This window comes from Gobius niger (assembly GCF_951799975.1).
Source record: "Gobius niger genome assembly, chromosome: 14".
NCBI lineage: Eukaryota > Metazoa > Chordata > Actinopteri > Gobiiformes > Gobiidae > Gobius > Gobius niger.
In genome coordinates, this window is record NC_136865.1 from 11,066,178 (window position 1) to 11,092,644 (window position 26,467).

The 26,467-nt window shown below is 42.8% G+C and overlaps 1 protein-coding gene across 3 annotated transcripts in view; it reads right to left on the reverse strand.

The window, feature by feature from the left end:
• Positions 1–26,467, reverse strand: part of khdrbs3 (KH domain containing, RNA binding, signal transduction associated 3) — a 157,846-nt gene that overhangs the window by 13,489 nt on the left and 117,890 nt on the right. For all 3 annotated transcript variants that reach the window (XR_013793604.1, XM_079571315.1, XM_079571314.1), the window contains exon 7: positions 17,192–17,274. Coding sequence is in view for 2 of the 3 variants with exons in the window: in XM_079571315.1 (XP_079427441.1) it covers positions 17,192–17,274 (83 nt within the window). In the remaining variant the exon portion in view is untranslated. The remainder of the gene's footprint in view (positions 1–17,191; positions 17,275–26,467) is intronic.

The window sequence follows — 26,467 nt, forward strand, 5'->3', positions numbered from 1 at the left end:
ACAGTGCACTGAATAATTACATCCCACACCGGCCTGAAAACGCAACACTTTATCCCTCCGCGGATGCCCCCAGATAGGACAATGTATATCAGGGGTAGGCAACCTCAGGCCCGGGGGCCAAATCCGGCCCTCCAGCACAGAACCTCTGGCCCCCAATATGATTTTGCGAAATATTATTATGCAAATAAGGGATCAAATACCTGTTAAAGTACTCTAAAAATGCGAGAAATAGTGCCTTTTTATAGTGTGTAGGTTCGGTTGTTTTGATCATAATTTCAGTCTTAAAGCAGTACTAAGTAACTTGTTTACCTTAATAAATCCTTTTCGTAGAGTCCCACTGGGGGCAATACAAGTGTTAATGGGATGATTGGAGGGTCTTCATCTCCCCTGGTGTCTCTGGCCAGAAAACCACAATTGCAACTTCGCTGCTACGGGGTCGGAGTCACCAATACACACTAATGGAATCACAAAGAAGAAGCTAACAGGCTAATGGGCAAAGCTAACTGTGGGCTAGCGCCATTTAAACAGTATTTACAGCCAAGTTTGAGTGAAAAAAATGATGTCTATTGTGTAATTGGATGAACAATATCTCTCTCTACCATTGTCTTTTCTGTCAGCGTAGTATTTACTCTCACAGACAAAAATTACGTTAAAAAAAAATCGCAACATGCTAAGACACCTGCAGTTGCGCTTATGACCTCTAGGGGCATGAGTTACTTAGTACTGCTTTAAAAGGAAATCTACGGCTTGTTCAATAAAAACATGTGTGGTAAATACAATATAAGATATATGACCACTTTAGAACCACTGATGGCATTGCAGAAAATGGTTCTTAACTTTAGGCTACAATGGTGAGGTTCGGCCCTCGGTGTTTTGGCGATGATGCTCTCCGTGACGAAAACTTGCCTACCCCCGATTTATATGAACGTTTGACAACAATTTGCAGCAACTGGAACGCTTGATTATCCCCATCTCGTCGTGTCATATCACACAATAAAAGAACACGAGGCGGAACAGGGTTTGACGTGCGGCGAACATCGTTAACGCCGTTGCGCAGGCTTGTTTACATGCTGTAGCCCGTCAGTATGTTTTCCCTCTTAATTTATTCGAACAGTCGGAGAGACAATTGGGCCTGAGAAAATGCCCGGTTTCTCTTAACACTCGCAGTCTGCGTGTTATTAGAAGCACAGTGGAGCAGTAATAATGGCAAGCTGCTGCTCAGAGCTGCCAGACCAGTCTTGCACACGGGAGAGAAGAGTGCAACAAAAGCTGTTAGGTGCTTCTAATTCGGGAGGTGACATTTTGTCAATAGAGCTACACAACTTCTCCCCACTTTGTCTTCTCATTTACAGAGCCCGCGGAGTGCTGAAGGTCAAAGATGGATGTTAAAGTTGTTCGGCGGTCGGACTTAGAGGGAAGCAGCTGCCGATTCACTCCACCTTTACTATCAACACACAAATCGAACGCTTTTTAGACTCACTGAATAGAGGAAAAATATGCCAGAGCAAGACGGCTTTTTGTGCATTCGTTTTCATCCGCCTTGACTGTAGAACCTTTCAACTAAATATACTCACATGCACAACCTTAACAAATGTAGAGGCCACATTACCAAATATACTCAGCAGAGTAGCACCAAAGTTGACTGCAGACTGGTTTTAGCCATTGGAGAACGAAAACATAAACTTTTACCTTAATGTTTTGTAATTATGAATGAATCATTCATTGTTCATACACTGTGGTTCTAAGATGAAAAAAGAATGATCTGATGAAACGTAATCATCCTGATTAAAAATTGGACATCGGCTACTTGAGCGTGCGATGCTGTTTTTTTGATTCATGAAGATTTTCCTCTACATCTTCACCTCTGAGAGTACTTTTGGTGTGTGTTGCTTCTATTTTTTCAATGAATCAACATTGTTACCAGTAGGGCTGCACAATATATCGCGAAAAATATCGTATCGGGATATTAACTGATGCAATATCCGTATCGCGAGAAGCCACAATATATCGCAACATACCCATAGCCTTCATCTGACTGAGATCGACCCTTTTTTTTTTGCAAGTCGTGTAAAAGTTCAGTTTTAGCTTAACATTTACTAGCTTTGTTAAATTCTACCCTTGTTTTGGTCCTGATGGGGTGTTTTTTAAGTCTTCTTTTGACACAATTTGCTGAAAAAATTGAACATTTTGTGTTTAGTGAAATATCGCAATAATACCGTTATCACAATATTGCACAGCAGTATCGCATATCGCAAGTCACTTCAATATCGTGCAGCCCTAGTTACCAGTAAATTAAACGGGGAAGAAAAACAAATCTTGCACGGATAAACATTGACCAATTTTTGGTTTTCGTTTATTGACAAAATGGATTAGGGCTGGGCGATTTTGGAAAAAAAAATAATAATCACGATTATTTTCCCCATATTCATCAATCTCGATCTCAGATGCTTCAGCCAAACTGAAAACTGCAGCTAACTCATCAGCAAAAACAAAGACGATCAAACTTACAATTCACTGTTAGAAGTCCAGCTAATCCACCGCTGCAGCCTCAAAACAAATCCACATGGTCCAAATAGCGATCGATAGTTTTCCTCTTCGAAGGTAAACTCTTCATCCCCGTGCGCGTCCTGGTCCTCTGAGGCTCAGCGCGAGGTTTTGTTTTGCCCATCAGACGAGTTCGCGCAAATTTATTGCTGATTTTAAATGTTAAGTCACCAGGACCTCTCCTCTTTGTGCCGCATGTGCCATCCTGTGCTTCCTGTTTGTTTGGGCCGAGTGTTTCCCTGGGATTGACCTGACAGGCATTTTCCAGAATGCGACAGGACTGGTCAATTCTCCTCGATAAAAACGCACCACGCGATTATTGTGATCGACCTTTAGAATATTCGATTCATTGCCCAGCCCTACTTTGCCTGATAAAAATGACATAATTTTGTTAAAGGCAACATTTTGGACTATATTGTTACCATCAGTACAAAACATGCTCGACACATGAAATGCTATTTCTGCACTGGGTAATCAAAGAATGGATCTGGATGAGAACATATCCTCTTTAGAGGGTTAGATGCAAGTTTGCCTTTAAAGGGGGGGTATTATGCAAAATCGACTTTTTCAAGCTTTACATCATGTTATTAAGTTATTCCCTCATTAAAAACATGCCTGAAGTGTTGCCTTAGCACATTCACGTATTTTCGAGTAATCTGTAAAAACTCCGATGGCAGCCATTTTAGGGATAAAACGCCTGATTCCTTCAGGAAACGCCCTCGACCTCCAGGATACGCCTCCGACCTTTCGTCACCAGCCGAGTAACCAACCACTGCTCCTCAGCAGAACCCCCTCCCCGCAGTGTCTAGCCCTAAGATGTAAACAGAGTCATCATGGAGGATTAGCTTCATGTGTTGTGAACCGGAGCCACAGCAGACTTTTACAAAGACACACATCAGTGTTTCTGTTACCGAAACACCCAGGATTAAAACCGGTGACAAGAACGCTTATTTCAGTGTCTGGTTCTGCGCTGGGCCTTGATGATGCACAGAGCCTCCGGAGAAAGCTAATGCTAAGCTAAACCTCGAGTCATCACGTGAAAACGAGAAATATGCACACAAAAAGTCAATAAAACCACCACACACATAACGAACCGTTTAACAATGATCACACACGGAGCCTGGCTTGTTGATTTGGAAGTTTATTGCTCACATTTCATCTACAATGGGTCATAGACGAGTGGCTTTCTCCCGGAGCTAACAAGCTAGCCGCGACAAGCTAACGGGAAAATTCACTGAATACAAGCAGCATATTATGCATTGAAAACGTCACTAAAACAGGCGACTGCTTGAAGCAGCCTTTATGACGATCACACACGGAGCCTGGCTTGTTGATTTCGTAGTTTATTGCTCACATTTCATCTGCAGTGAGTCGTAGCCGAGTGGTTTCTCCCGGAGCTAAGGCACTATTAGCCGCGACAAGCTAACAACCTTCACCTTCACAACATTCATTGAAAACAGGCAGCATATTATGCACAAATAACGTCAATAAAGCAGGCAACTACTTGAAGCAGCCTTTACGATGATCACACAATGAGCCTGGCTTTACACATTTGTGGTTTATTGCAGACTTTTCATCAACAATGAGCTGTAGTCGATTATAACAAGCTAACGGGTAACCTCAAAAAACATTGTCCACCTGCACAGATAATGTCCGTCTTTGAATCGTATGGGCTCCTGCAGATCCTGGTGTCGTCCATGGGGGTATAGTTAGAGATCCATAGGGCATGGCAGTTGCAAAGAGATAGCCTCCAAACAGCAGTTATTTTTCAGGCAAGAGCCCCGTCCAAGCGTCCGGTGTGGAAGGTTTGTCTCCAAATAATATCCTGTGTGGCCATTGTTCACAAAGTGATAAACAGTTGCTCCTTTCCAACAATAAAAATAAAAATGCACCGATCGTAGTTTCAATACTGTTGAGACAACGAGCGCAGTGTTGTGATGCCACAGACAGCGTGTGGAGGGGGCGTGTCGGAAAGGGTCAGAGGTTCTTAAAGAGACAGCGGCCTATTTCAAGTCATTTGCTACCGCCATTTTGGAAGAGCAATTTTATACAAGGCAGTTATTCTAATTTACTGCATTTACAGACCAACAGAAGGTTTCGTCATCATTGTAGTGTGCTCTAGACTGGTGCTATGTGGCTGAAAAAAGCATAATACCCCCTCTTTAAATACTCACTACTGCCACCTCAGGTCATTCGTGTAACTGCACCTTCTATATTAAGCTCGTGCATGACGGCACTTCAGACCCGAATTAACACCTTTTTGAGTGACAGAGCAGGATTTTAGAGGCAGTTGTGGTGAACAGGTCTGGGCTCATTCTACACATTAGGACATTGCTGGAACATGTAGGGGGAGGAAAATACGTACTTTGAATATTTTTGACCTCCTTATAGTCCCTTTAAATCTCAAATTCTGCTGTCTTTAGTCACATCTCCATGGAGACGAGCTGGGGACGTACCTACTCCCTGTAAAGTTAAAGTAATGTCTTAGGAGAGCTGAGCCGCTCACAGCAAAAGCACATGTTTGTTGGTACATTTATGAGGTATTTTTCAATGATGAAAATATCTGTAAACTATAAACTATAAATAAACTATAAACTAAATGCTTCTATTTCAATTTCATTTATTGGGTAAAATTCTAGGCAGTGTGGCTTTAAGCACAAGACTGAAATGTTTTGGCAAAATGGGCTTGAAGTTGTATTTTGCGACATAAATCATTGGAAAAACTGACTCAAAAAGTGCCATAAGTAAATCCTTATTGTGAAAGTTTGCCACAGATTTGAAAAACTCACCCAATTATCAAAATGGTAAAATCGTGTTCTCCCCTTAATTTGATTCATATTTGGTTTGCAATTCACCACACCGACCGCGTTTCTACCACCCAAGAAAACACACCAACTGTGAACAAATTGCAGTGGGCTGTGCCGTTCTTTGACCAGTGCTAAATGAAAGAGCACATGAGAGCACAGTGAGAGCTCTCCTCACACCTCTCCACATTCATCATCATTGATCCTGGCCAGAGAGCGCAGCTGGAACAGTGAGATGAGCTGCCCGCTGCCGGCCCGACGAAGGTGCGAAGGAACCTTCTAAATGGGCCGGCTTTTGATCTGACATTCATTAGTACAAGGCGTCCACTGCTTTGTGTCTCCCTGAACTTCAGTTGGGCCCGAGCTGAGCAAGGAAAACACATCTGTTGGAGGTGTGGAGTGGAGAGAGTGGGGCAACGCAACACCTATTAGGGAAGTCAGTGTCTTTTATCAGCAGGCTGGCGGGGGGGAATCCCAAAATAAAGTTGTCCAGTTTTCGGCGTGTGATCGGGAACAATTTGCAGTTGTTTTTTGGCACGAGATTAGATACAAAAGAAAGAAAGTCTAATCACAAAATAATGTGGAAGTTTACCAACTGTATATAAAAAAAAAACACATTCACATAGATATAACTTTAGTTATCCTCCAATGGCTTTGCCCCTTTAAAGGAACAGGCCACCATTTTTCCGTACTGAGATATGTTCTTGCCTGAGCTTAGATGAGTTGATGTGTTACTGTCTGGTCTTTGTGCGTGCGCTCCGTCACGCAAACAGACCAAAGACGCTGCTAGATTATAGGAGCACCTCCTTAGGTGTTATTACGCCTTACAATATAGTGCCCCTTTAATTTTGTGTATCTAGACTTTTTCACGTAACTGTATATAAATAGGGAAAACGTGGAAGAGCTTGGTCGCTTCTAACTTCACCACCATTTGGGTCCATAAAAATATGCTGGGAGAGGCTAAATGCTAACAACATCTTTGGTCTATTTGCGTGACTGAGCGCACGCACAAAGACCACATAGGTGCGCATCAACTCAAGCTCAGGTAACAACATATCTCAGTATGTAAAAACGGTGGCCTGTTCCTATAATGAAATTTGTCATGTATTCTAAAAAAACAAAAACAAAACAATCATATGACTTTCTCAATGTATTTTGTTTGAGAAAGTTTTACATTATAAAAAGATTTCTCAGTGGGCAAATAAAATATGTACAACAAGATCCCCTTAATGGCGAGAACTCCCCTGAAAATTGATTTTTACTCCCAGAGGGACAATCCTGGTTTAATGAAGGTCAAATAAATATATCCTCACATCCGGACAAATCACGGTAAGATTTTGCAACAAGATACAGAATTAAATATAATAATAAAAGAGCATTCTTGCCATGTACGACCTGAGCATTTCTATAAACAATTAATACTTTTACAACACTTCCTTTCTCCTTATTTTGGGCCAAAATGACGAGTAGCAGATCAACATTAACAACATCAATAACAATACATCACTTTTCCCTATTGAATTATTAATCCCCTCCATACTCGATGGTGGTAAGCTGCAATAGCAGCCGCGACTGCCCTGGGTTTAGACTGACCAACCAACACCTAATCACTCATGCACCACATTCACACAGGCAAGGTCTTGCCCAAGGACACAACTCCAGTCTGCACCTGAACTGCCAACTTCCAGGTCAGGTCCACCATCTGAGCCACTGTCAGCCCACATGCCACATCAGATTCTCTGCTTTACTCTGTGCTTTTCAACTTGAAATGACTAAAGATGCATTTTCAGATTCACAAAAACACAAAATGAATCTTTTAATAATTTATTATGAAATGTGAATATGTAAGACAAAGTGCTTTCGATAACCTCCATTAATAAAAGATATGATAGAAATGACTCTTGATCAGCACAAAAACCTGGCATCACAAAATCTCCTTCCAAGCTATTCCACTTGAGAACAGCGCTCTTGCTTCTTCGTCTGACCTCTGTAATGTTGTCATCTCTGCGCCTTATTATTTTTGCCCCATTAGTTTAGCCTTTTAAGAGACCATTACCGCTGTAGCAGGCGGCTGATCACTGCTAATGCCCGGGGATTCGCACAGGTAAAGCGGCGGCCTCTCCGCTCCATCCGTCATCGGGCCGGGGCGAGCGCCGGCTTCCAAAAGCACTCGTGTGGCTGTTCCCGGCCATGTGAAACAGATGGCGGTGTTAAATCTGAATGATGTAGTGCACTCTCCCCGGTGGACTTTGTTTTCGTGCGTTGCCATTAGTCTTCCGTTCCTCTGTGATAAATTTGAGCGATCCGAGAGGACAATACCAAAGGATGCGGGGGTAATCTGGCGGTGATGTCTTACCGAGGGTGCTAACGGATTTTCCCAGTTTTGAAAGCAGCTCTAAGGAGAGAGATTTAAGGCCACCCTCAGGAAATAGGTGGATGTCCAATCACACAACAGCGGGGGCTCCCGTGTTTCAAACAGCGATGGGAGAAAGGGTAGCACTGTTTGGTCTGGTCATTGCTGGTACTGTATATTGCTCATGTTGTGTGATAATGTGTAAGTTCTTTCATGGATTTGAGCTTAAAATTGATATCTTCACATCAAATCATAACAACGCCGCCCAAGAAGTGACTGTTTCGATCCAGCACACCAAAATAAAAGCACACAGCTCCTCTCCATATTACAAGGATATAATTAAGTACACACATTTTAAGTGTTTTTGTCTGTTAATAGTAAGGTAGAAAGAAGGTTGAACTAATGAATAAGATGGTGCTTTTATTTTGGTGTGCTGGATCAAAACAGGAAGTCACTTCTTGGGCGGCGTGAAGTTAATTCCAGAAATGAAAATTCCAGAAATGTCCCTCTACATTTCACCCATGTTCTAACAACGTCTTTAAAAACTGGAATGATTTCTTTTTTTCTCAACAGTCTTCAACCAAGCATATTTTATTGGCATTTTTCATCAGTGGCTGCAGTTCTTGAAGTGATTGCTAACCTTAAGCACACACTACTTGCTAGATTTTCAGCTCTCTGGTGATTTTAAAGAGTACAATGTAATAAAAATAAAGGAAAAAAAGTCCCCCAAAGTAAAGATAAAAGCTTCACTGGCCTTCTATAACCGTGAATGAGAGGAAGTGCCCATATTTTCTAATGGAAACCCTCCCGATACACCGATGATTGCTCAATGCAGCGGCTGATTGCGGAGCTATCTGCAAGGCCGGCCCCCCCGCTGAACAGTCGCTGCAAGGGAGGAAATGTCCCCCGGCACGCGTTTGACTTCACAAATGAATCTTCTTCTGACCAAGACGACCATTTCAGACCGTTTTATACTTATTTGAAATGACATCAAATCTTCCTTTCGAGAGAAAGTCTGTGATTAGAACGGCAGTTTCAGGGGAAGCTCGGGACGTTGCTTTGTGTTGAATTTGTGATACTGCCTGGAGAATGAATTTTTTACATTTGTCATTTTCCTCCACAGTTATTTATCTTTGTTATTCTCAAATTCTGATCTTCGGATTACTTATGCTTCTGGCGATTCCTTATAGGCACAATATATTAACTGACCAAACCTGGAGTGGCATCGATCCAGCTTTTTTGCTTCCGATACGATAACTACTCCATGGTTTGAGTATCTGCCGATATCAAACCTCCATCGTGAGTCAATTTACAACGTCCAGTCTTTTTTGACACGGGACAAACTCCATCGTCAACCCCGCAAACAATGACAAACGGCGCTATATCAGGCTGCCGATCTCTGGCGTCTCTGGGACCTCGAACCTCCGCCGCTGGTCCGGGGGGACTCGTGTGCCCTTTAAACACTGCAGTGCGCTGTCCCCGCTGCTCCGGGCCGGTGGGATCAGCGCACACACTCGTTCAGTCAGCGCTGGTACAAGCGAGTCTGTGAGGTGTCAGCTGCTAGTCTCCCAGGCGTCAGGTCTCAAACACAGCTTTGATGGCGCCCGAGAGCTCCTGGGGCTAACCTCGCCGTGACCTTGGTAGTAGCGAGTACACGCGGAGCGAGGGTAGTTTGCACTTCCTCAAACAATGGTGGGGATTTTGCTTGCACGAGGAAAGAAAGGGACTTTAAAGTAGAATACATAGTTACAGTAAGACTTCTTTGCTCGTGTGACTATACTGTTTCAAGCCTACAACAAAATTCAGCATCTTTGTCATACGTACTGTATATTGCAGCGGATTTGTAAATTCTACAAGTTGCACACAAGCGATTAAGACAATGAGAACCTCCCCCCTCGACAGAAGCGCCTCATCGTAATAACATTAACGACTCTCCAGACACCCTGCTGCCTCTCGCCTCCTTGACCTTACCGTTTGAATGGGTCCTCCTTGATGAGACTCCGGAGATGCTAAAGTGTGCTAACTCCTGGAAGCAGATGATAGGAGCAGGGTGTTACGAACGCGATACTCTGGCATGGCTGTCATGTCGCGGCGCACTCGCTGATGTTCCCCCTGGCGTCGAGCTCTCTTTTTTTTCATACCTTTGAACAAATGTCTCAGCGCCGTCTAAAAACAGCTTCAGACCCATGTCTTTGGGCGAAGGGTGCCTTTTTTTTTTTGCCTCTCGTTTTTAATTACGTCTGAGCGAGTCATTCCTCGCTGTTTCCTATGACAGTACAGTACACAGGTTACACAGGTTGTCAGCTCCTATTTGTCATCTGCTCTCTGTGTGGCCTGTGATCGTGACAGTGATGTGTTGTTTAATGTTCGTGCCATGTTCAACAGTCGATACAACTAAGATTGCATCATGGCTATAACAGGGCTTACAAGTTCTATACATGTTGTGTATTTCATTATGTGGCAGCATCAGGGACTGTACAGACTATATGGCAATTACTGATGACTAAATCAGTTGTCCATTACTTCAGATAGTCAATCCGTCATGAATAGTTAAAGGGGGGGTATTATGCAAAATCAAGTTCTTCAAGCTTTACATCATGTTATTATGTCATTCCCTCATTGAAAACATGCCTGAAGTGTTGCCTTGGCACATTCACGTATTTTTGAGTCATCTGTAAAAACTCTGATGGCAGCCATTTTAGGGATAGGTTTGCTTGAGTCCTCCTAGGAACGCCCCCACCTCCTGGAGACGCCTCCGAGCTTTCGTCACCAGCCGAGTAACCAACCACTGCTCCTCAGCAGAACCCCCTCCCCACTGATGCCACAGACAGCGTGTGGAGGGGGCGTGTCGGAAAGGGTCAGAGGTTCTTAAAGAGACAGAGGCCTTTTTTTTTAGACATTCGCTATAGCCATTTTGAGAGAGCAATTTTATACAAGGCAGTTATTCTAATTTACTGCATTCAAAGACCAACAGAAGGTTTGGTCATCATTGTAGTGTGCTATAGACTGGTGCCATGTGATTGAAAAAAACATAATACCCCCTCTTTGATTGGTTGTTGCAGCCCTACTATATTGCTGTGGTCCTGAAAAGGAGGGATTTCCAGAAAGTTTTTGGCATGCTCAGTTTTCCTTGTACCCAAAGGAGCCAGAAGAGTCATTGTCATAGCCAAAATTTGTGATAAAGAATGCAGCAAACAACTTGCCATAATCACATTTTGCAACAATGAGAGCCATACATTCGCAAAACATTAGCCAAGTATTTAGTTTGTCTTTGGTAATCCACGGCAAGGCGTCACAGATTCTTTTCTTTTTTTTTCATAGACCATTTCAAACTCTAATTAAAACTTCAAAACAAATTGCTTTAGAAGATTTTCCATTACCCACATGTTAAACACTAAGTACCTCTAAAAGTTGATTGATAAATGACTAAAACGATAATGCATTTCAAATAAACGCCCAGCTGTTTTCCTCCCATTTACTGTCTCATCCCGCCAGCATTATTGATTGTCAGGAAGTAGCGCTTTCTTTTAAAGGCAAAGTCACTGACACCTCATTAGCCATGTGTTCCCTATTCATAGCTTCCCATGGCATCATCAGTTAAGATAAATGATAGCAACCCTCCTTAATGTAGCCTTACAATGCATTTGGGAACCGTATATTTCTCCCCACAAATGGCCGGGCCTGTTTCGGGAGCTTTAGCCACTGGGGTAACGCAGTGATGGGGAGAGTGTAAATTGTGCAGCTTGTTATCCCCCGGCCAGCGAAATTCTGCCACTGCCCGGGCTGAGGCTGGTGGCAGGGAGCTCCTTAGGCTGCCGCAGACGTTGTTAGGAGACTGGCGGGTCGAAGGCACACACACACACACACACACACACACACACACAGACGCACACCTCCGGGGCCAGAGCTGCAGCTGGGGACCGCAGTGGCTTTGTTCAGACTGAGGGCACAAATCTTCCACCTGTGTCCATCACGTGGACACATGTATGCAGAGGGGACGGCAAGAAGGGCACGGGCATGGCTACGGGTTCTAAATTAGACGGGTAAGAAATAAGACTGAAAAAGGACTGAGGCAAGACTTGTTCTGTTATTGTCTTGAATATTAAAACCATGTTTTTTGCAGCTGTTCCACACAGTAGCCAACAATCTATTAATTTTGAACAAATGATGTCAAAATAAGGCTTCAAAATATTCTTCATAACAAATATAATAGTAGTTTTGGAATTTGGAATATTGGGCAGTGTTAGCAATAAATGTGTTAATCTAATCAACACATCGCCTCAGCAAGTTGGTGATGTGTTGTGGCTTCTTCCGATATTGACACCGAGTGACCTTCTAACCTCTGAGCTTCAACATTTGCGTGACTGAGTGCACACACAAAGACCAGACAGTTACGCATCAACGCATCGAAGCTAAGGTAAGGACATTATCTCAGTGTATCAAAACGGCAGCCTATTCCTTTAACACGGATTGGCCTTAAGGCTTATTTATGCTCTCCGTTCCAAACGACATATGCAGCTTTCTGTCCGTCTCCTGCGTGACTGTCCATTCGCCATCGTCACTCTGTTTCTCCAGAGTCATATCAACAGAGCAGTACATGAGCAAACCACTGGGGACACTACTGCGCACAGGTCAATGGGTGAACCACAAAATAGAAATGGAGTGACAGTAACTGCACTTGGAACGCGCAGACTTACTTACGCACGAAATGGAAGCATGAATGAGCCTTTACACAATCTAGAAATCAAACCCAGGACCTTCCCGTTAACCACTGTGCCACCAAGTGTTCCCATTAGTTTCGGTAGGTATGTTGTAGGAGCACATCACGGCACAAAGAATAGCAGTGCAATAGAGCACATTCCCCTGAGCCATACACTCTGCAATATTTGAGAATTGATTTGTGAATGTTTACTGTATGCATTTGCTTGAGGTGTTTTGGTCTTTTTTGAGCTAAATGGATTTTGCAAAGTGAAAATAACTTTCGGGTTTGAGGCAAGGAAGATATGACTGACTTTAACAAAAAGTCAGTTTCAGTAATCACATTAGAAGGGGTTATGCTTTTCATTGCCTCTCCACATAAAACTTGGATCACCTCTGGTGCTACAGTGAAAGACAATATGGACCTATAATTCGGAATAGAGGATGTACCTGATAACAATACAGCCTTCCACAGCAAAACATCAACACAAACAACATCCTAGGACAGATGAGACAAAGACCAACCAAGAGAAAAGTATGGAGACAGAAAGGAACTGCTCATGATTCAAAACATACCACCTTTCATCAGTGAAACATGGAGGTGCAGCATCATGGCATGGGCTTGTTTGGGCCAATGGAACTGGTTCCCTTGTATTTATTGATGATGTGACTGTTGACAAAAGCAGCAGGATGCATTCTGAAGTGTTTTGGGCAATATTATGTGCTCATATTCAGCCAAATGCTTGGACGCTGCTTCAGAGTGCAGATGGACAATGACCCAAAGCTACTGCCAAAGCCACCAAAGAGCTTTTTAAGGCAAAGAAGTGGATAGTTATTCAGTGGCCAGGTCAATCGTCTAACATGAATTCAATTGAGCAACATTTCACTTACTGAAGACCAAACTGAAGGAAAAATGCCCCGAGAAATAGCAGGAACTGAAGACGTTTACAGTAGAGGCCTGGCAGGGATGAAACCCAGCGACTGGTGACGTCTATGCCTTCTAGACTTCAGGCTGTAATTGACTGAAAAGGATTTGAAAACAAATCTTAAAAATAATCTTAAAAAGAAAAAACGTTTGATTTAGAATTTATATTAATTATATTATAATTGTTGCTTTGCCCCATTACTTTTGGTCCCTTGAAAAGTGGGAGGCTCACATAAAAACGCTTGTAATTCCTGCACTGATTATCCGATTTGGATGTAAATAGCCACAAATGAAAGCTGAAAGTCTGCATTTTAAGCCCATCTGTGTTGTTTCACTTCAATTGGTGGTTTATAGAGCCTAAAACAAAAGAATTGAGTCAATGTCCCAATATTTATGGACCTAACTGTATCTCTGATGAAGAACAGCTCATACGGAATCTGAAATAGTTAGTTTTGTATGTAAAAGACACACTAGAGGTCGGCCAGTGTGCATCTGCCACTCTGTAAACATGTACCCGCCTGAGGCTTAAACTTACAAATAATACCACTCAAGAGGGATAGAGACTCCATTCTTCTATCAGCCTTATGATCGTGACGTAACCTTTGCCACATCTGTCACCACGCCCAGCCCCTGGCCCGCGGCTACCAATCTGGAAGTCCCATGTCATCTGCAAATCACTGGAGACTTCACATCAAACAAACCATTCCCAGCAGCCTTGCATCAATCCCGCCGCCATGTTAGCGCAGCCCGCCGACGCCGTACACAGGCAGTCACTTTTCAAGCAAAACCAGGACACAAGACGCATGGCGCGCACAGGCAGTAAGTGAATCAGCTGTCTCTGGAGGCGCACTCTCTTGGATGTCGGGGCCCTATTAGCTGCTCCGTCTCTCGCCAGATAACACACACAAAAAAATCTCTCGGCGCGGCCCACCCTCCAGCCCTTCCATCATGGACTCCATTTTTCTTCTCTCCCCCTTTCCGACGGTCCCTACCTTTACCCAAGCGCCTCCGACTTGGGAACAAACAGCCTCGAGAACGGAGGCAGCACGGCGCCCCTTAGTTCTTTCGAGATGAAAATCGCTGGGCAAAAATAGGATGAGACGATGACATACTTTTTGACAAGTTTTTTGATCGTGACGAAAGAAAACAGCGGTCACTCATGGCACAAATGCGTTATAGTGAAGGGTACACACTGTATTATGTGCCGGCTCTTCATTCTGTCTCTTTTTTTTTGGTCCAATTATCTGCAATGCAATGTAAAGTGAATGCATGGGAAAGTATAGAAAGTAACCTGGCCCGAGTTACGGCATAAAAATGAGTTGTTGTGACCCATTCTTTGCCAGAAAGCTGTTACTGTCTTCGAATGCTGACCTAGATCGGCGCTGGCCCGACACTCCGACTTCACAGCAAACCATTTCAACTGTCACGTTTCAGGACGGTCCAAGCACAGATGTGTACTGGTCGAGTGTCTCGCAAATTCGAAACACTTTCCCTCTCAGTTATCCTTGCGTCATTCAGAGTAAACCTTATAACTTCTGTCAGCTTAGGTTATCAGCGTTTACTTGTTGATTCCGCCTGCACTGTTCCTCACATCTTTATGGTATTTTGGACACTTCTCTGATTGGTTAATTCGCCTGTCTCTCTTGCCCACTGGGTTGAGACACGGTGTCCAACTCTTTTGTATAGTATAGGAAAAGAGTTGGGCAAGATCCAAGTAGGCAATGATTTCACCTACATCGTAGCTTAGCAGGAATTGTGGCTTTGCTTCTTTCTTGATCCATTACTAACCTTTCCGATGGGGCAAAGCATCACTAAACCTTCTCTAAACAATAACCCAGCGCACCATCAGTCACCTATAGACGCACACAACCTTCTCGATATGATTTTTTTATCTGGCTATAATACAACATCTTTCTGCTATCATGTTTGTTTGACCTTTCGGCTGATGTAGCTAAAGGTGCTATTGGGTCAATGCCTTTTTCGTGTCAACGCAAAAACAGCACACAGCGCGGGGTTGCTCCATTGACCAGAGGCTCCTCCGTGGCTAAATGTGGAATATTGATTTCCTTATATCCAGGGAGCTATCGCACTCTCCAAGCCACACAAGGTCAAAAGGCTTTGGCTCTGATTTGTCCCACTGTATTTCATCTCTCGCACAATGAGCCGCTTTTATGTATGCCTGTCCAGGCCACTTCAAAAGAAACAGAAAGATTGTGGCGATGTTTAAAATTGAATTGCACCGCAGCAGCTGGGAATAGGACCGGGGGGGGGGGGGGGAGCTTTACTCTGTCCCCTGGCTTTTGTCAGCCGGGTGGTCGATGTTTTCTTTTGTCGACTCGTCAGGATGTACGTCAGCCAGGTCTCATCCATATCTGCTGCTATCTCTCGCCACTTTTTTTTTTTTTCCTAGGCTACATCACACCCCCACACCGCACAGCGAGAAACACAGCGAGCCTGGCGTGTTGTTTGCCGAAAGGAAGAGGATTTGAGTCAAAAAATATATATCTGCGTTCAGTGCATCGGCAAGACGAAATGACCTGGGAATGCATTTGAATAGACGCGCAATCAAAAACTCCGAGAGGAACATGGTGATTTATTTAACCCGTAACGCTGAAAACGCTCCCCTACCTTCACCCGGGCGCCTTCATCGTGATTCAGCTCAGAAACAAATAGCCTCAGGAGCCCAGACAGAATGCAACAGAGTTCTGCAGAAATTAAAACTGGTGTGTAAAAATAAGCTGAGCCGGTGACATACTTTTTCACGAGTCTCAATTTAAGACTCACGGCACAGAATTTACAGTCAAGGGCAAATTTTATGATTTGTATGCCTTTGTTGAGAGTTTGTATGATCTAAATATATTGGTTTAAAGCAGGGGTGCCCGAATGTATATCCTTGGAAATCCAAATGAGGCATCCTTTAGTTATTGTGCTTTTTAGGAGGACACTTTTGACGCTATACCCCATAAAAAACAGCCCATTCCCACGTCCTTCAACCATCATCATCGACTAATTCACGCCACATTTATAGAGTGAAGAAATAATGCATGAAATAAACTGGCTACTCCCAGCTCCGTGTTGTTGCGCAACATATTTCCATTTGAATGTGAAATTGTCAGCTGACCTCCGCGCGTCTACCCGTTTCTTTTAACATTTTTTTTTTTGTTTCATTACTCATTCATTATTCATCGCCTACATCTCTCCCACACCTCTGTCAAACCTGATTGCCGAATGGAGGGCAGCATTCAAATTAATATTCAATATTTGGCGAAGAATTAAAAACAAGTTTGATGTGGTGAATAAAACATTTTTTTTTTTACGCTTATTATCAAATTGCGCGAAGATTTTGCCTCTTTCCATTATTCATTGGGGATCTTCATTTGAATATGTAGCCGAGTTGTTGCCGCTTCTGTCCATTACAAACAACATAGAAAGACAAATTACTTTATATTGTAGAAACTTCCAGTTAAAGCAACCTCAGTGTAGTTTTACCCCAGACTTTATTTCAAACATGAGCAGCAGGTATTTCACTGATTAAATGACTCCTTTTCTTCAAACAGTAGTCTCTGATCAATCTCTCGGACATTTCAAAGGTCAGTTAAAACATTTCACACTTTACGAGGAATTAGTTAATGAGAGGACGTGTTCCTTTCGAGCCTCAAACAGTGCAGAAAATGAGCATTAATGGCTGCTAACAGCTCATGCAACATCACCCAGCTGTTCCCGCACCAAACGGCTTCACAACCTCCGTCTGAACTCCCGCCCCCACGAACCAACAGACGTCACGACACCAGCACAAGCCATTATTTACTGCAATAATCGCAATTACAATTACAGTTAGAGTACGATTTAGCTAAAAACGCCACTTACTTCTGTCCTTGGTTGCTGTAGTTGTTGTCGTATGATTCATATCCTTGTTCGTCATAAGATGTTCCATAACCGTCGTCGTATTCCTGGAACACAAGGCAAAACATGGTTATTATATTAAAAAAATGACTCTGTGCAAAAAGAGAAAAAAAGTTAAAGAAAAATGTTGGTATATCTTATGACTTATTCATTACTTTCACTTAAAGAGCAGGTATTTATAATCTCAAACACATCTTTATCACCACACGTTGTTATAAAATGAAATATTGTTCCATAACAGCTGAAACAAAATATCCACTAGTTTCACTTTATGATTTTCATGCGGTCTCCCCGTATTGGTCTCAACTTATATAGTGCTTTTCTACCTACAGTAGGCACTTAAAGCACTTTTAAGCAAGGAAGCACTCACACCCATTCACACTCTCATTCATACACCAGTGTACGCAGACACCACACCACGACCCACTCTACCATCTGCAACCACATTTGCCACTCCCACCCTCCTTCCTCTGGCTCCCCTTTGCTGTGCAGCCGTTTCAATACAGAAAAAAAAAATACTGTTTGACCCTTGGGGCTATAGTGAAGATATGGGAAGTGTTTTTTACTTTGCAATGAAAGGGTCAGGTTTAGCAAGAGGCCGAGAGGTGAGGAAACGTTTTCCTGGATACGCAAGGCGGAGCTTTTGTTGGAGCTGCCGCAGCGCTGCAGTCTGTAACTACTGGGGAAGATTCATAGATTACTCAAAGATGCGCTCACAGCTCAAAACACAACTCCAGGTATGGATGGATGAGAGCCTATAAAGTAATCCTCATGTTACACTGAGACAACAATATTCCCATAAATACAGGTGATGGAAAATACTGTTACGGAATAATTTTCAGGTCGTCTTTCCATTTAGAACTAAACTTACATCCACATGATTGCCTTGTTTTCAAATCTTATATAGTTTTTTTTTTTCAATACAACCGCAGTTTTTCATTGTTGGTTAATTTGTTATTTATTTATTAGTTTAGGCATCACTCACTGAACTCGGGATCCAAAGTAACTTCACAACTTCAAAACAAACTTGTGCAAGCATGAGTGCCGCTGAACAGGTGGTAAGAAGTTTCCTATGTGTCCAAACGCCTTGTTTCTAATACGTACAAACACATTTGTGCAAAGGAGCAGAAACTTCATTTGCAAACCTGCTTTTCACCAAAATGTAGTTAGCGAATTAAGGCCAAAACAGCAAGTGAACAGCACCAGTTCCTAAGTTCCACTTCAAGTGGATGAAACGCCCTCAATGTTCATCAAAGACATAGTTGTCAAAGTCAAATGCAAATCTTGTACTTGTTGGAGACTGCTGCTCTCTGCCCTTGTCTCCTGTCAGCCCCGGTGACAGTGGGACGCGGGGCTTCGCGGAGCGCTAACGTTTCATCAGCGCCTCAAAGCTGGAGTCCGGAACATCTGTTAGTGCGGCAGCGATTTGGCTCGTGCGCCCCCCCAGCCCAGCGTATACGCACCCTCGCGCCATGCCCTGCCGACAGACACATCAAAGGCAACCAGTGCCGCGCCCGTGCTAATTTAGGATAAATGGGACTTATGCTCCACAAAAGGCGTCGACCCCCAGTGACACGGCTCTCATCCCCCACGCACTACTTGGCTAATTCATCTGCCCCCGATTTGCATGCTGGAAATGAACAATTTAGCGGCGCTAGAAAACACTCGTCATATCCACATTATTGTTAATTCCTGATTAGAAATATAGCTTGAGTTTCCTCAGCTGCCACAGGAAGGACTGGCTCTTGTGTTGTTAATCCTCAAGAAGCCACAGAGTGAGAAAAGATTAGTTTCATTATGTAACTTTTGGAATGAAAAAGAAAAAAAAAAGTAATTGTAATTGTGTAAAACTATAACATATTCATGGCCTCCAATCCCATGAGTTTTTGTTGTTATGATGGGCACTATTGACCGTTCAAAAGTTACAAAAGCCTGACCTAAAAAGAATGTGGGCACCAAAATAAAAAGGTCAGACGCTCAAATATTAGTTTCTGAATATCTATCCACAAATATCGCATTTTATGTTATTCTACATGTAAAGGAATGAGTATGTATAAAGCAGATGTGTGATGAGTACTGCCTGAGATATCCATTCTCAAGATTAAGCAAGAATATGGGAGAAATGAAAGGCCATACAAAGGGTTTTTCATCTCAGAATTAAGGGGTCTCTCGCCACCAACAGAAGCCGTGAAAGGTGTACTAGTGAATATATTTTGCCGGCACTAGCCTCTCTTTGATCGTCCCAACGAGCGGCTTCGAGCACTTGTTTTTGACTCTCGTGCACTTAAGTGGTATTGTTGCTGTGTTTTGTGAAATCATTTGTGACTTCAACTCCCCCCCCCCCCTCACATTCAGCTTGAAGGCAAGTTTTGTCTCTTCTGGCATTTGAAATTCAGCCAATCCAGCGGTCCCCCAGTGATAATGCTAGAGCGAGGTGAAGCAGGCAAACGCACAGTACGTTTGACAAAGCGAACCCTCCCGCACCACATCCAAAACAACAGCTACTGTAATGGCTTTCGGCACACTTAACAAAGAGAACGCAATTAGTTTCCAAGTAGAAGAGGAATTCTGCTTTTTTTCGTGACGATCACAACCTTTTCAAAACTAAACCCACTTTAAAAGTCACTTACTACTTTTCAATTGTTTCGTGCAATTGAACTGTGACTTTTCTAACGTTGAAGAAGCATCTCATTGTTTTTGGGGAATATGTACTTATTTACATACAGTTCACTCCCTGCTACTATATTGCATAATGTATATTGTGTGCATAGTCAAGTTACTTCCTTTTTTCTTATCTGGAAGACACAGGGGATCCATTTACTAACAGAAATATGTACCAACTTATTAAGAGCCTTGTAAATAAAAAGAAAATCCAGTTTGTATCTGTTTAATGCTAATAAAGAGGGGGCTGAAGTAAATTCTTGTCCGTCTTTGACTTTATTCTCATGAAATTTAGATTTTTCTACTTTTTTTCAATGCAGTGCCCACATGTTTTATTTAATGTGACCCTAAAACGCCTCCCGCTCCGATTATTGTTTCTGACTTGAAAGGAATCTGTGTTTCTGTGCGTTCTCATTTGCATTAGCTCATCCAAAAGTCCATGTTGTACTGATGCTAACCTGCTGTAACCTGAATAGACCTGCTCTCAATGTTATCTGGGGAGAACAGCCAGTCCATTTAAAACAGATACAATCTCCCCGTCTCCTCAGACACGTGGCTGTCCCAGACGCTCTTTCAATTTCAGTCTATCTAAAAGCCTTTGTTTTACAGTACCTGCAGAAATAAGCAGCTATGAGCACGGACTCATAAGAATCTCAGGAGGGAGTCAAAAAACATGAAAGCTGTGCTTGTGACAAGCGCAATACAATACCTTCAAGTACAAAAGAGAAAATGTCAAAACCTGTGGCAAACAACAAAGTCAGCTGTCTGAGCCGCTTAAGTTCACCTGACAGCGCTGTTAACACAAACGCATACTATTCTACTTCGACGCACAGTCATTGTCCCATACGTCTTCTGTTGAAGTTGATGTGCTTCGTAAAATGTTAAGCGCACATTTCACAAGCAAAAAGGCATTCATTTATGCCTCAATTGAATAAAAAAAGAAAAAAAAGATGACCTGCACTTCTCACACAGCATTTTCTTTGCATGTCTAAAAGTCAGTGTGCGACAAAAGCACCACTTAGACCATTTTGTCCTTCATGAAATAAAATGAGTGATTGTCGAATCTGAGCCCTCATTCACATGTAATCTGTTCTGTGTGCAGTCCATCATACACGATCAAAACTTCAAGTGCTCCTGGGTAACAGTTCTGCCTCCGTCTCTCTCACACTAACACACGATCATACACATCTGGGACCGGAAGCACATGATCATGCAGTTGCAATATTTGTTACTTTTACATTGTGGCAAAACTACTGCATAGCATTGACGGTGGCGCTTGTTGTTACTTCTCGCCGTAACCTTAATGTTTCATCCTTTATCCTACGTGTGATTAAACGTTATATTATATACACTAACCTGATTTCTAAGCCACCAACATAAAGCCACCTGCGCTGTGATTGGCCGTGAACGGAGCTCAGATGCTTCCTCATAAAACACCGCTGTAGACGAAGGGGAGGGGCTGATTAAAAATAATGAGCTGTGTGGGCGCCAGTCACATTACATTAGCGATATCATGAACTTTTATAACCGCATATTATTACCTTGCTATTTCCTATGCACGCGTTGCGTCTTAGGCACACGTCTAGGCTTTGTTTGTTAATAGCTGTAATGAATTTCACATCCTCCTGTATATGAGGAGAAATTACAGCAGTGCATGCGAGATAATATTCCCGCATTGAGAAAGCAGCAGGCGATGTATAACAAATGTCTGAAAATAGTAAATAATGTTTTCTCCCTATCTCCTCTGACCTCAGTATTCCGGCGCCTGTTCTGTCAGGGCATTAGCATTCACAGGAGCTTATTGTTCCCCCTATGGAGACAGCACAATACAACACTGCACCGTTCCCTTAGCATAGCACAATATATGAAATGTTTACTGGCATTTTGAGTTGCACATTGTAAGTCACTGAATATCTCAGCGTTGGGGCAGAGTTTAGTTTACACTTCTCTATAGAAATGTGCTGGTTGTGCAACGTGGCTCAGCTCAAAGCAGTCTGTATACATACAGTAGGAGAGTTGCTGTTTTTTTGAAAATACATTTGGGGCGGCAGTGGCGCATAGAGTGGAGGCCCAAGGAGCGTATCCTTGGGCAAGACACTTCATCCACCTTGCCTCCGGTGTCTGTGAATGGGTGAGTGGTTCCTTGATGTAAAGTGCTTTGAGTGCCTACATCAGGTAGAAAGGCGGTATATAAATGTGATGTTTTTTTTTTTTTTTTCCGCGACTGGGATGTAAATCCGCACCTCCAAATCCGAGGCCATGATTCAAAGGTGGAGGAGTTCAAGTATCTTGGGGTCTTTTTCTCGAGTTGGGGGTGAATGGAGCGTGAGATTGACAGATGGATCTGTGAAGCGTCAGCAGCAGTGATGCAATCGCTGTATCAGAGCTGAGTCGGGGGCAAACCTCTCGATTTATCGGTCGATCTAAGTTCCTACCTTCACCTATGGTATGGTCATGAGCTCTGGGTCATGAAAGAAAAGACAAGATCAAGGATACAAGCGGCCGAAATGAGTTTCCTTCGCAGGGGGGCTGGGTGCACCCTTAGAGATAGGCTGAGGAGCTCGGAGTAAAGCCGCTCTTCCTTTATGTCAAGAGGAATCAGCTGAGGTGGCTCGGACATCTGTGTCGGGTGCCTCCTGGTCGCCTTCCTGGGAAGATGTTCCGGGTATGTCCCATTGAAAGGAGGCCCCGAGAAAGACCCAGGACACGCTAGATAGACTATGTCTCTGAGCTGGCCTGCGAATTGTCTGTGCCTCTCTGCTCAACCTGCTGCCTCCGCAACCTGACCCCGGATAAGAAAATGGATGGATGAATAGACATTTTTGTTGCTCAAGGGTCATCAACGGTAAACATTGCAAGCTTTGAGTGAAAAATGTCCAACGAATAAAAGTTTCTTGAGAAGAGTGATGGAGGGTTAACACATGTTGACAGTTCTGTCTTGGGCGGGATGCCCACATTGAAGTTGGACTCTGTGGGTGTTTGTGACATGAATGGCATTCCTTCATCACTGAAACCTTTAATGTGAATTTCCACTGTTTGATCCCAATGGATGAACACATTATTATCAACTTTCAAGACCAGAGGTTTAACATTTTCATTTCTAAACAACCTTGACCAAGTGACATATTTTTACAATGTTAAACCTCTGGATGTATTAAACAAATACACCACAACGACTGTTCTCTATGACACCCATCTACATCTTCCTACAAACAGTAGGGCTGAAAAAGTGACCTTTTTCCCCATGCTGTTTTAGTGACATAAATTTCATATTGCAACATTAAAATCCATTAACAAGCTTGTAAAACCAGAGTGAATTACCTTGTTTGATGGAAACTGGGCTAATGTAATCAAGGTTGGCCTGATTTGTCTTCGGCCCAAACTCGGTGCCATTAATCCTAAAGGGAGCCCTTGTCTTGTTGTCCGTGACTTTCTCTGGATGCTGCTCCCTTGCCACCGCCGAGCCCCTCTGCCTGGCATTAAGGCCCGCATTAAACTTTAACAATGCCATGTTATTGCCATTTATTAGAGTGAGCTACTCCATAATTGAGTTACAGACGGGCCGTGAGGAGAAACATGCCTGGTTTACAAATCACCCCGGCACATTGTTGGAATCAGGCAAAGCTGCTATAAAAAAAAACGCAGCGACAACAGCGTAAGTGAGGCTATTGTTAATATCTGATGTGTTTTGTATTGATACAGCATTTACTCCAAATATGTCGGCGGGTACAATGGCAGTGTGATGTTTCCGGCTCCAAACAGGATCAGCGTGACAGCGCTGGAGGGAGCGGGGGAGGGGGGATGAGAGCCCCTAAGTGAGTCTTTCATTTGTATGCCAGCGGATGAGCTGAGAGGCGTGTTGTTAAAAGATAAGCACTGGCCTTGGAGGTTACTGAAGACTCACAGAGGGCCCGACTCTGCGTGTTACTACAGCGCTATCACAGCCGCGGCACTGTGCTCCACAATAACACAGCGGCAGAGAGGCCGCGTGACACCGACGAGGCTGCATTGGGCACTGAATTTCTAAACTGGATTTTACAGAGGGAAACATAAACTAGCGAAATACACAATCTGACAGTAAGATTTAAGGCTGGACAATTTATGGAAATTCAATAAAAATTGCAATCTCAAGAAGAACCTTGCAACATAGACATAATGTAATGCCCAATTCAATACTTGAGGGGAATGCGCTATTCATTGTGGTAGGACAACAAGGAAACCATGAAAGGACAGGGCAACGGATTTAAATTGGATTAGAGTGTAGCATTACACCGCATTCCAAATCAATGTGCAAATTATATTTTTCTAATATTTTCTAAATTGTCCACCAAAAAACAGTCAGCATAATTTTCAACTCTTTCACTGTTAGAGGATAATATGAATGTGAAAAAACACCCCGTGATAACAATATTTAAATCAAAAACAATAAATAAAAATGTAAAAACTCAAAATCTATTGTTCCAAATTATTATGCAACTCATAGTTTCAATACATTTTAAAGCTTGTAATTAACTGAAAGTGGTCATTTGTTCAATGTGTAGCATTAGGAGGTCATATTTACTGAAATCAAAAGCTATTTCAATCTAAAACATCTTAACATGTCAAATAACACATGACAACTAATCATCACAGGTCTCTGAGATTAATGTCAGTGATTCAAAGAGCCCTGACACACAATGCCATCAATCCAAGACCAACAAAAAAGTGTAAACGGACCAATTAGACTTAAACATACAACCTTTTATCCCTGATTGCATTGCTATTTTCAAGAGTCTGCTAAAAAAAAAAAATCATTTATTTTTCGATATTTGCAGAAACACCAGACCGTCCCTTCGTTTTGAATCATCTTCCGAGAGCCCTAAGCTGAATTGGCTCTTGCTGAAATCCCCAAAATTAAGCGAATCAAAACAAGTCGGGGAGGCTTGTTGTTCCCAGACGACTACATTACGCTACCATCTGTTCGAAGCGGGAGCGTCTCGCCTCCGTGCAGCTGTGCCTCGCCGCCGCTCTTAACTTCTTCACCATAAAGCCAAAGTAACACCCTGTGATACTGCGCCCAGAAAACAAACACCCACCAGCTTTGTGGCCGTGTGTCATCACTCCAGGACTAAGATGAAAATCGGCGTCACTTACGTCGCCTTTTGTTGCCGGCGTATTTCAGCGCGCTGAGCAGGCATGGAATTCGCCGAAGCCCGATCCCCCGGTGGAATAGAAACGGTTCTATCGCACGGGAGGTGCCAAAGAGTTAGCTCATGCATCAAGTTGAAGTATGGCGGAGCGGCGTTACAATTGACAAATGTCTACGCTTTTCCCCCCGCGCTGTTGAACCGGCCGTCGTTCGTCTTGATCGCTACAATGTTTTGACCACAGCGTATTTTGGGAAGCTGATCCGTCTGCAGCCGTCTGGCACTGACAAAACAGAAAAAGGGATTGGTTTGTTTCTGTCGTGACATTTAAGGTCAGCGATTGCACTGTGTTCAAGATACACAAATATATGTTATGAATGAAGGTAAGGCTAAAATAAGGCAAGGTACACTTTATTGTCCTTGAGCTAGTTTGATCAGAATTACCTCTCGGAAGATTAGTCTATTATGTGCCTTTTAGATTGACAGAGAAACCGGAGTGTCCGAAGGAAACTAACCCAGGCACAAGAGAACATGCAGACTTCACATAAAAGTGTCATCTGGTGCGGAAATTGAATCTTTTTTTGTTTTCGTTTTTTAAACAACAGCTTACTTGCCAATCTGATTTGAATCTTGCAAAAAAAAAAAAAAGGCACATTCTCTCTGAGCTGATAACAATCCAGAGCTGGCTTTGTTTGTCCGTTTGTGTCTTGTTTGAAATGGCAGTGAGAAAAAACAAAAAGTCCCATGACATTTAGACTGTGTGTTTAAGTGTGACATCACACATAATGATAAACTAATTCCGGGTCCAAACTGTTGAGAGCTCCATAGATAAACGCAACAAAAAACACAACTTTATCTGAATCTCCTCCTGAAATAACAACAGATAAAAACGTTTTTACTCCTACGTTTAGTCTCCAAGTATGAATGAATGTCTAAAATAAGCCTTAAAAATAAAATAAAAAAGCAGTACTAATGAAAATCCAGAGTAAATGTAATACTTCTTTGCAATCAGATGTTTAACCTGTTACTTGCCGTCCACTCTGATCAGGGGGTTATGGTCAGAAACTAAAAGGTCTTGGCTTTAAAATGAGGTATCATTCTAATCTTAGCCCTAACCCAGTCACACTGACATAGGCTGTAAGCTCTCCAGTCAATATGCTTTGTGATTTATATATGCATAAATGCTAACCCTAACCCTAAGGTGGCAGGTAGCAGGTTAAAAAATCCCATTATGGTGAATAGGGATAGAGCTCCATTGGACCCGGAAGTGGAGCAATGACATCATCACTTAAAGGGGGGGTATTATGCAAAATTGACTTTTTCAAGCTTTACATCCTGTTATTATGTCATTCTCTCATTAAAAACATGCCTGAAGTGTTGCCTTGGCACATTCACGTATTTTTGAGTAATCTGTAAAAACTCTGATGGCGGCCATTTTAGGGATAGGTTTGCC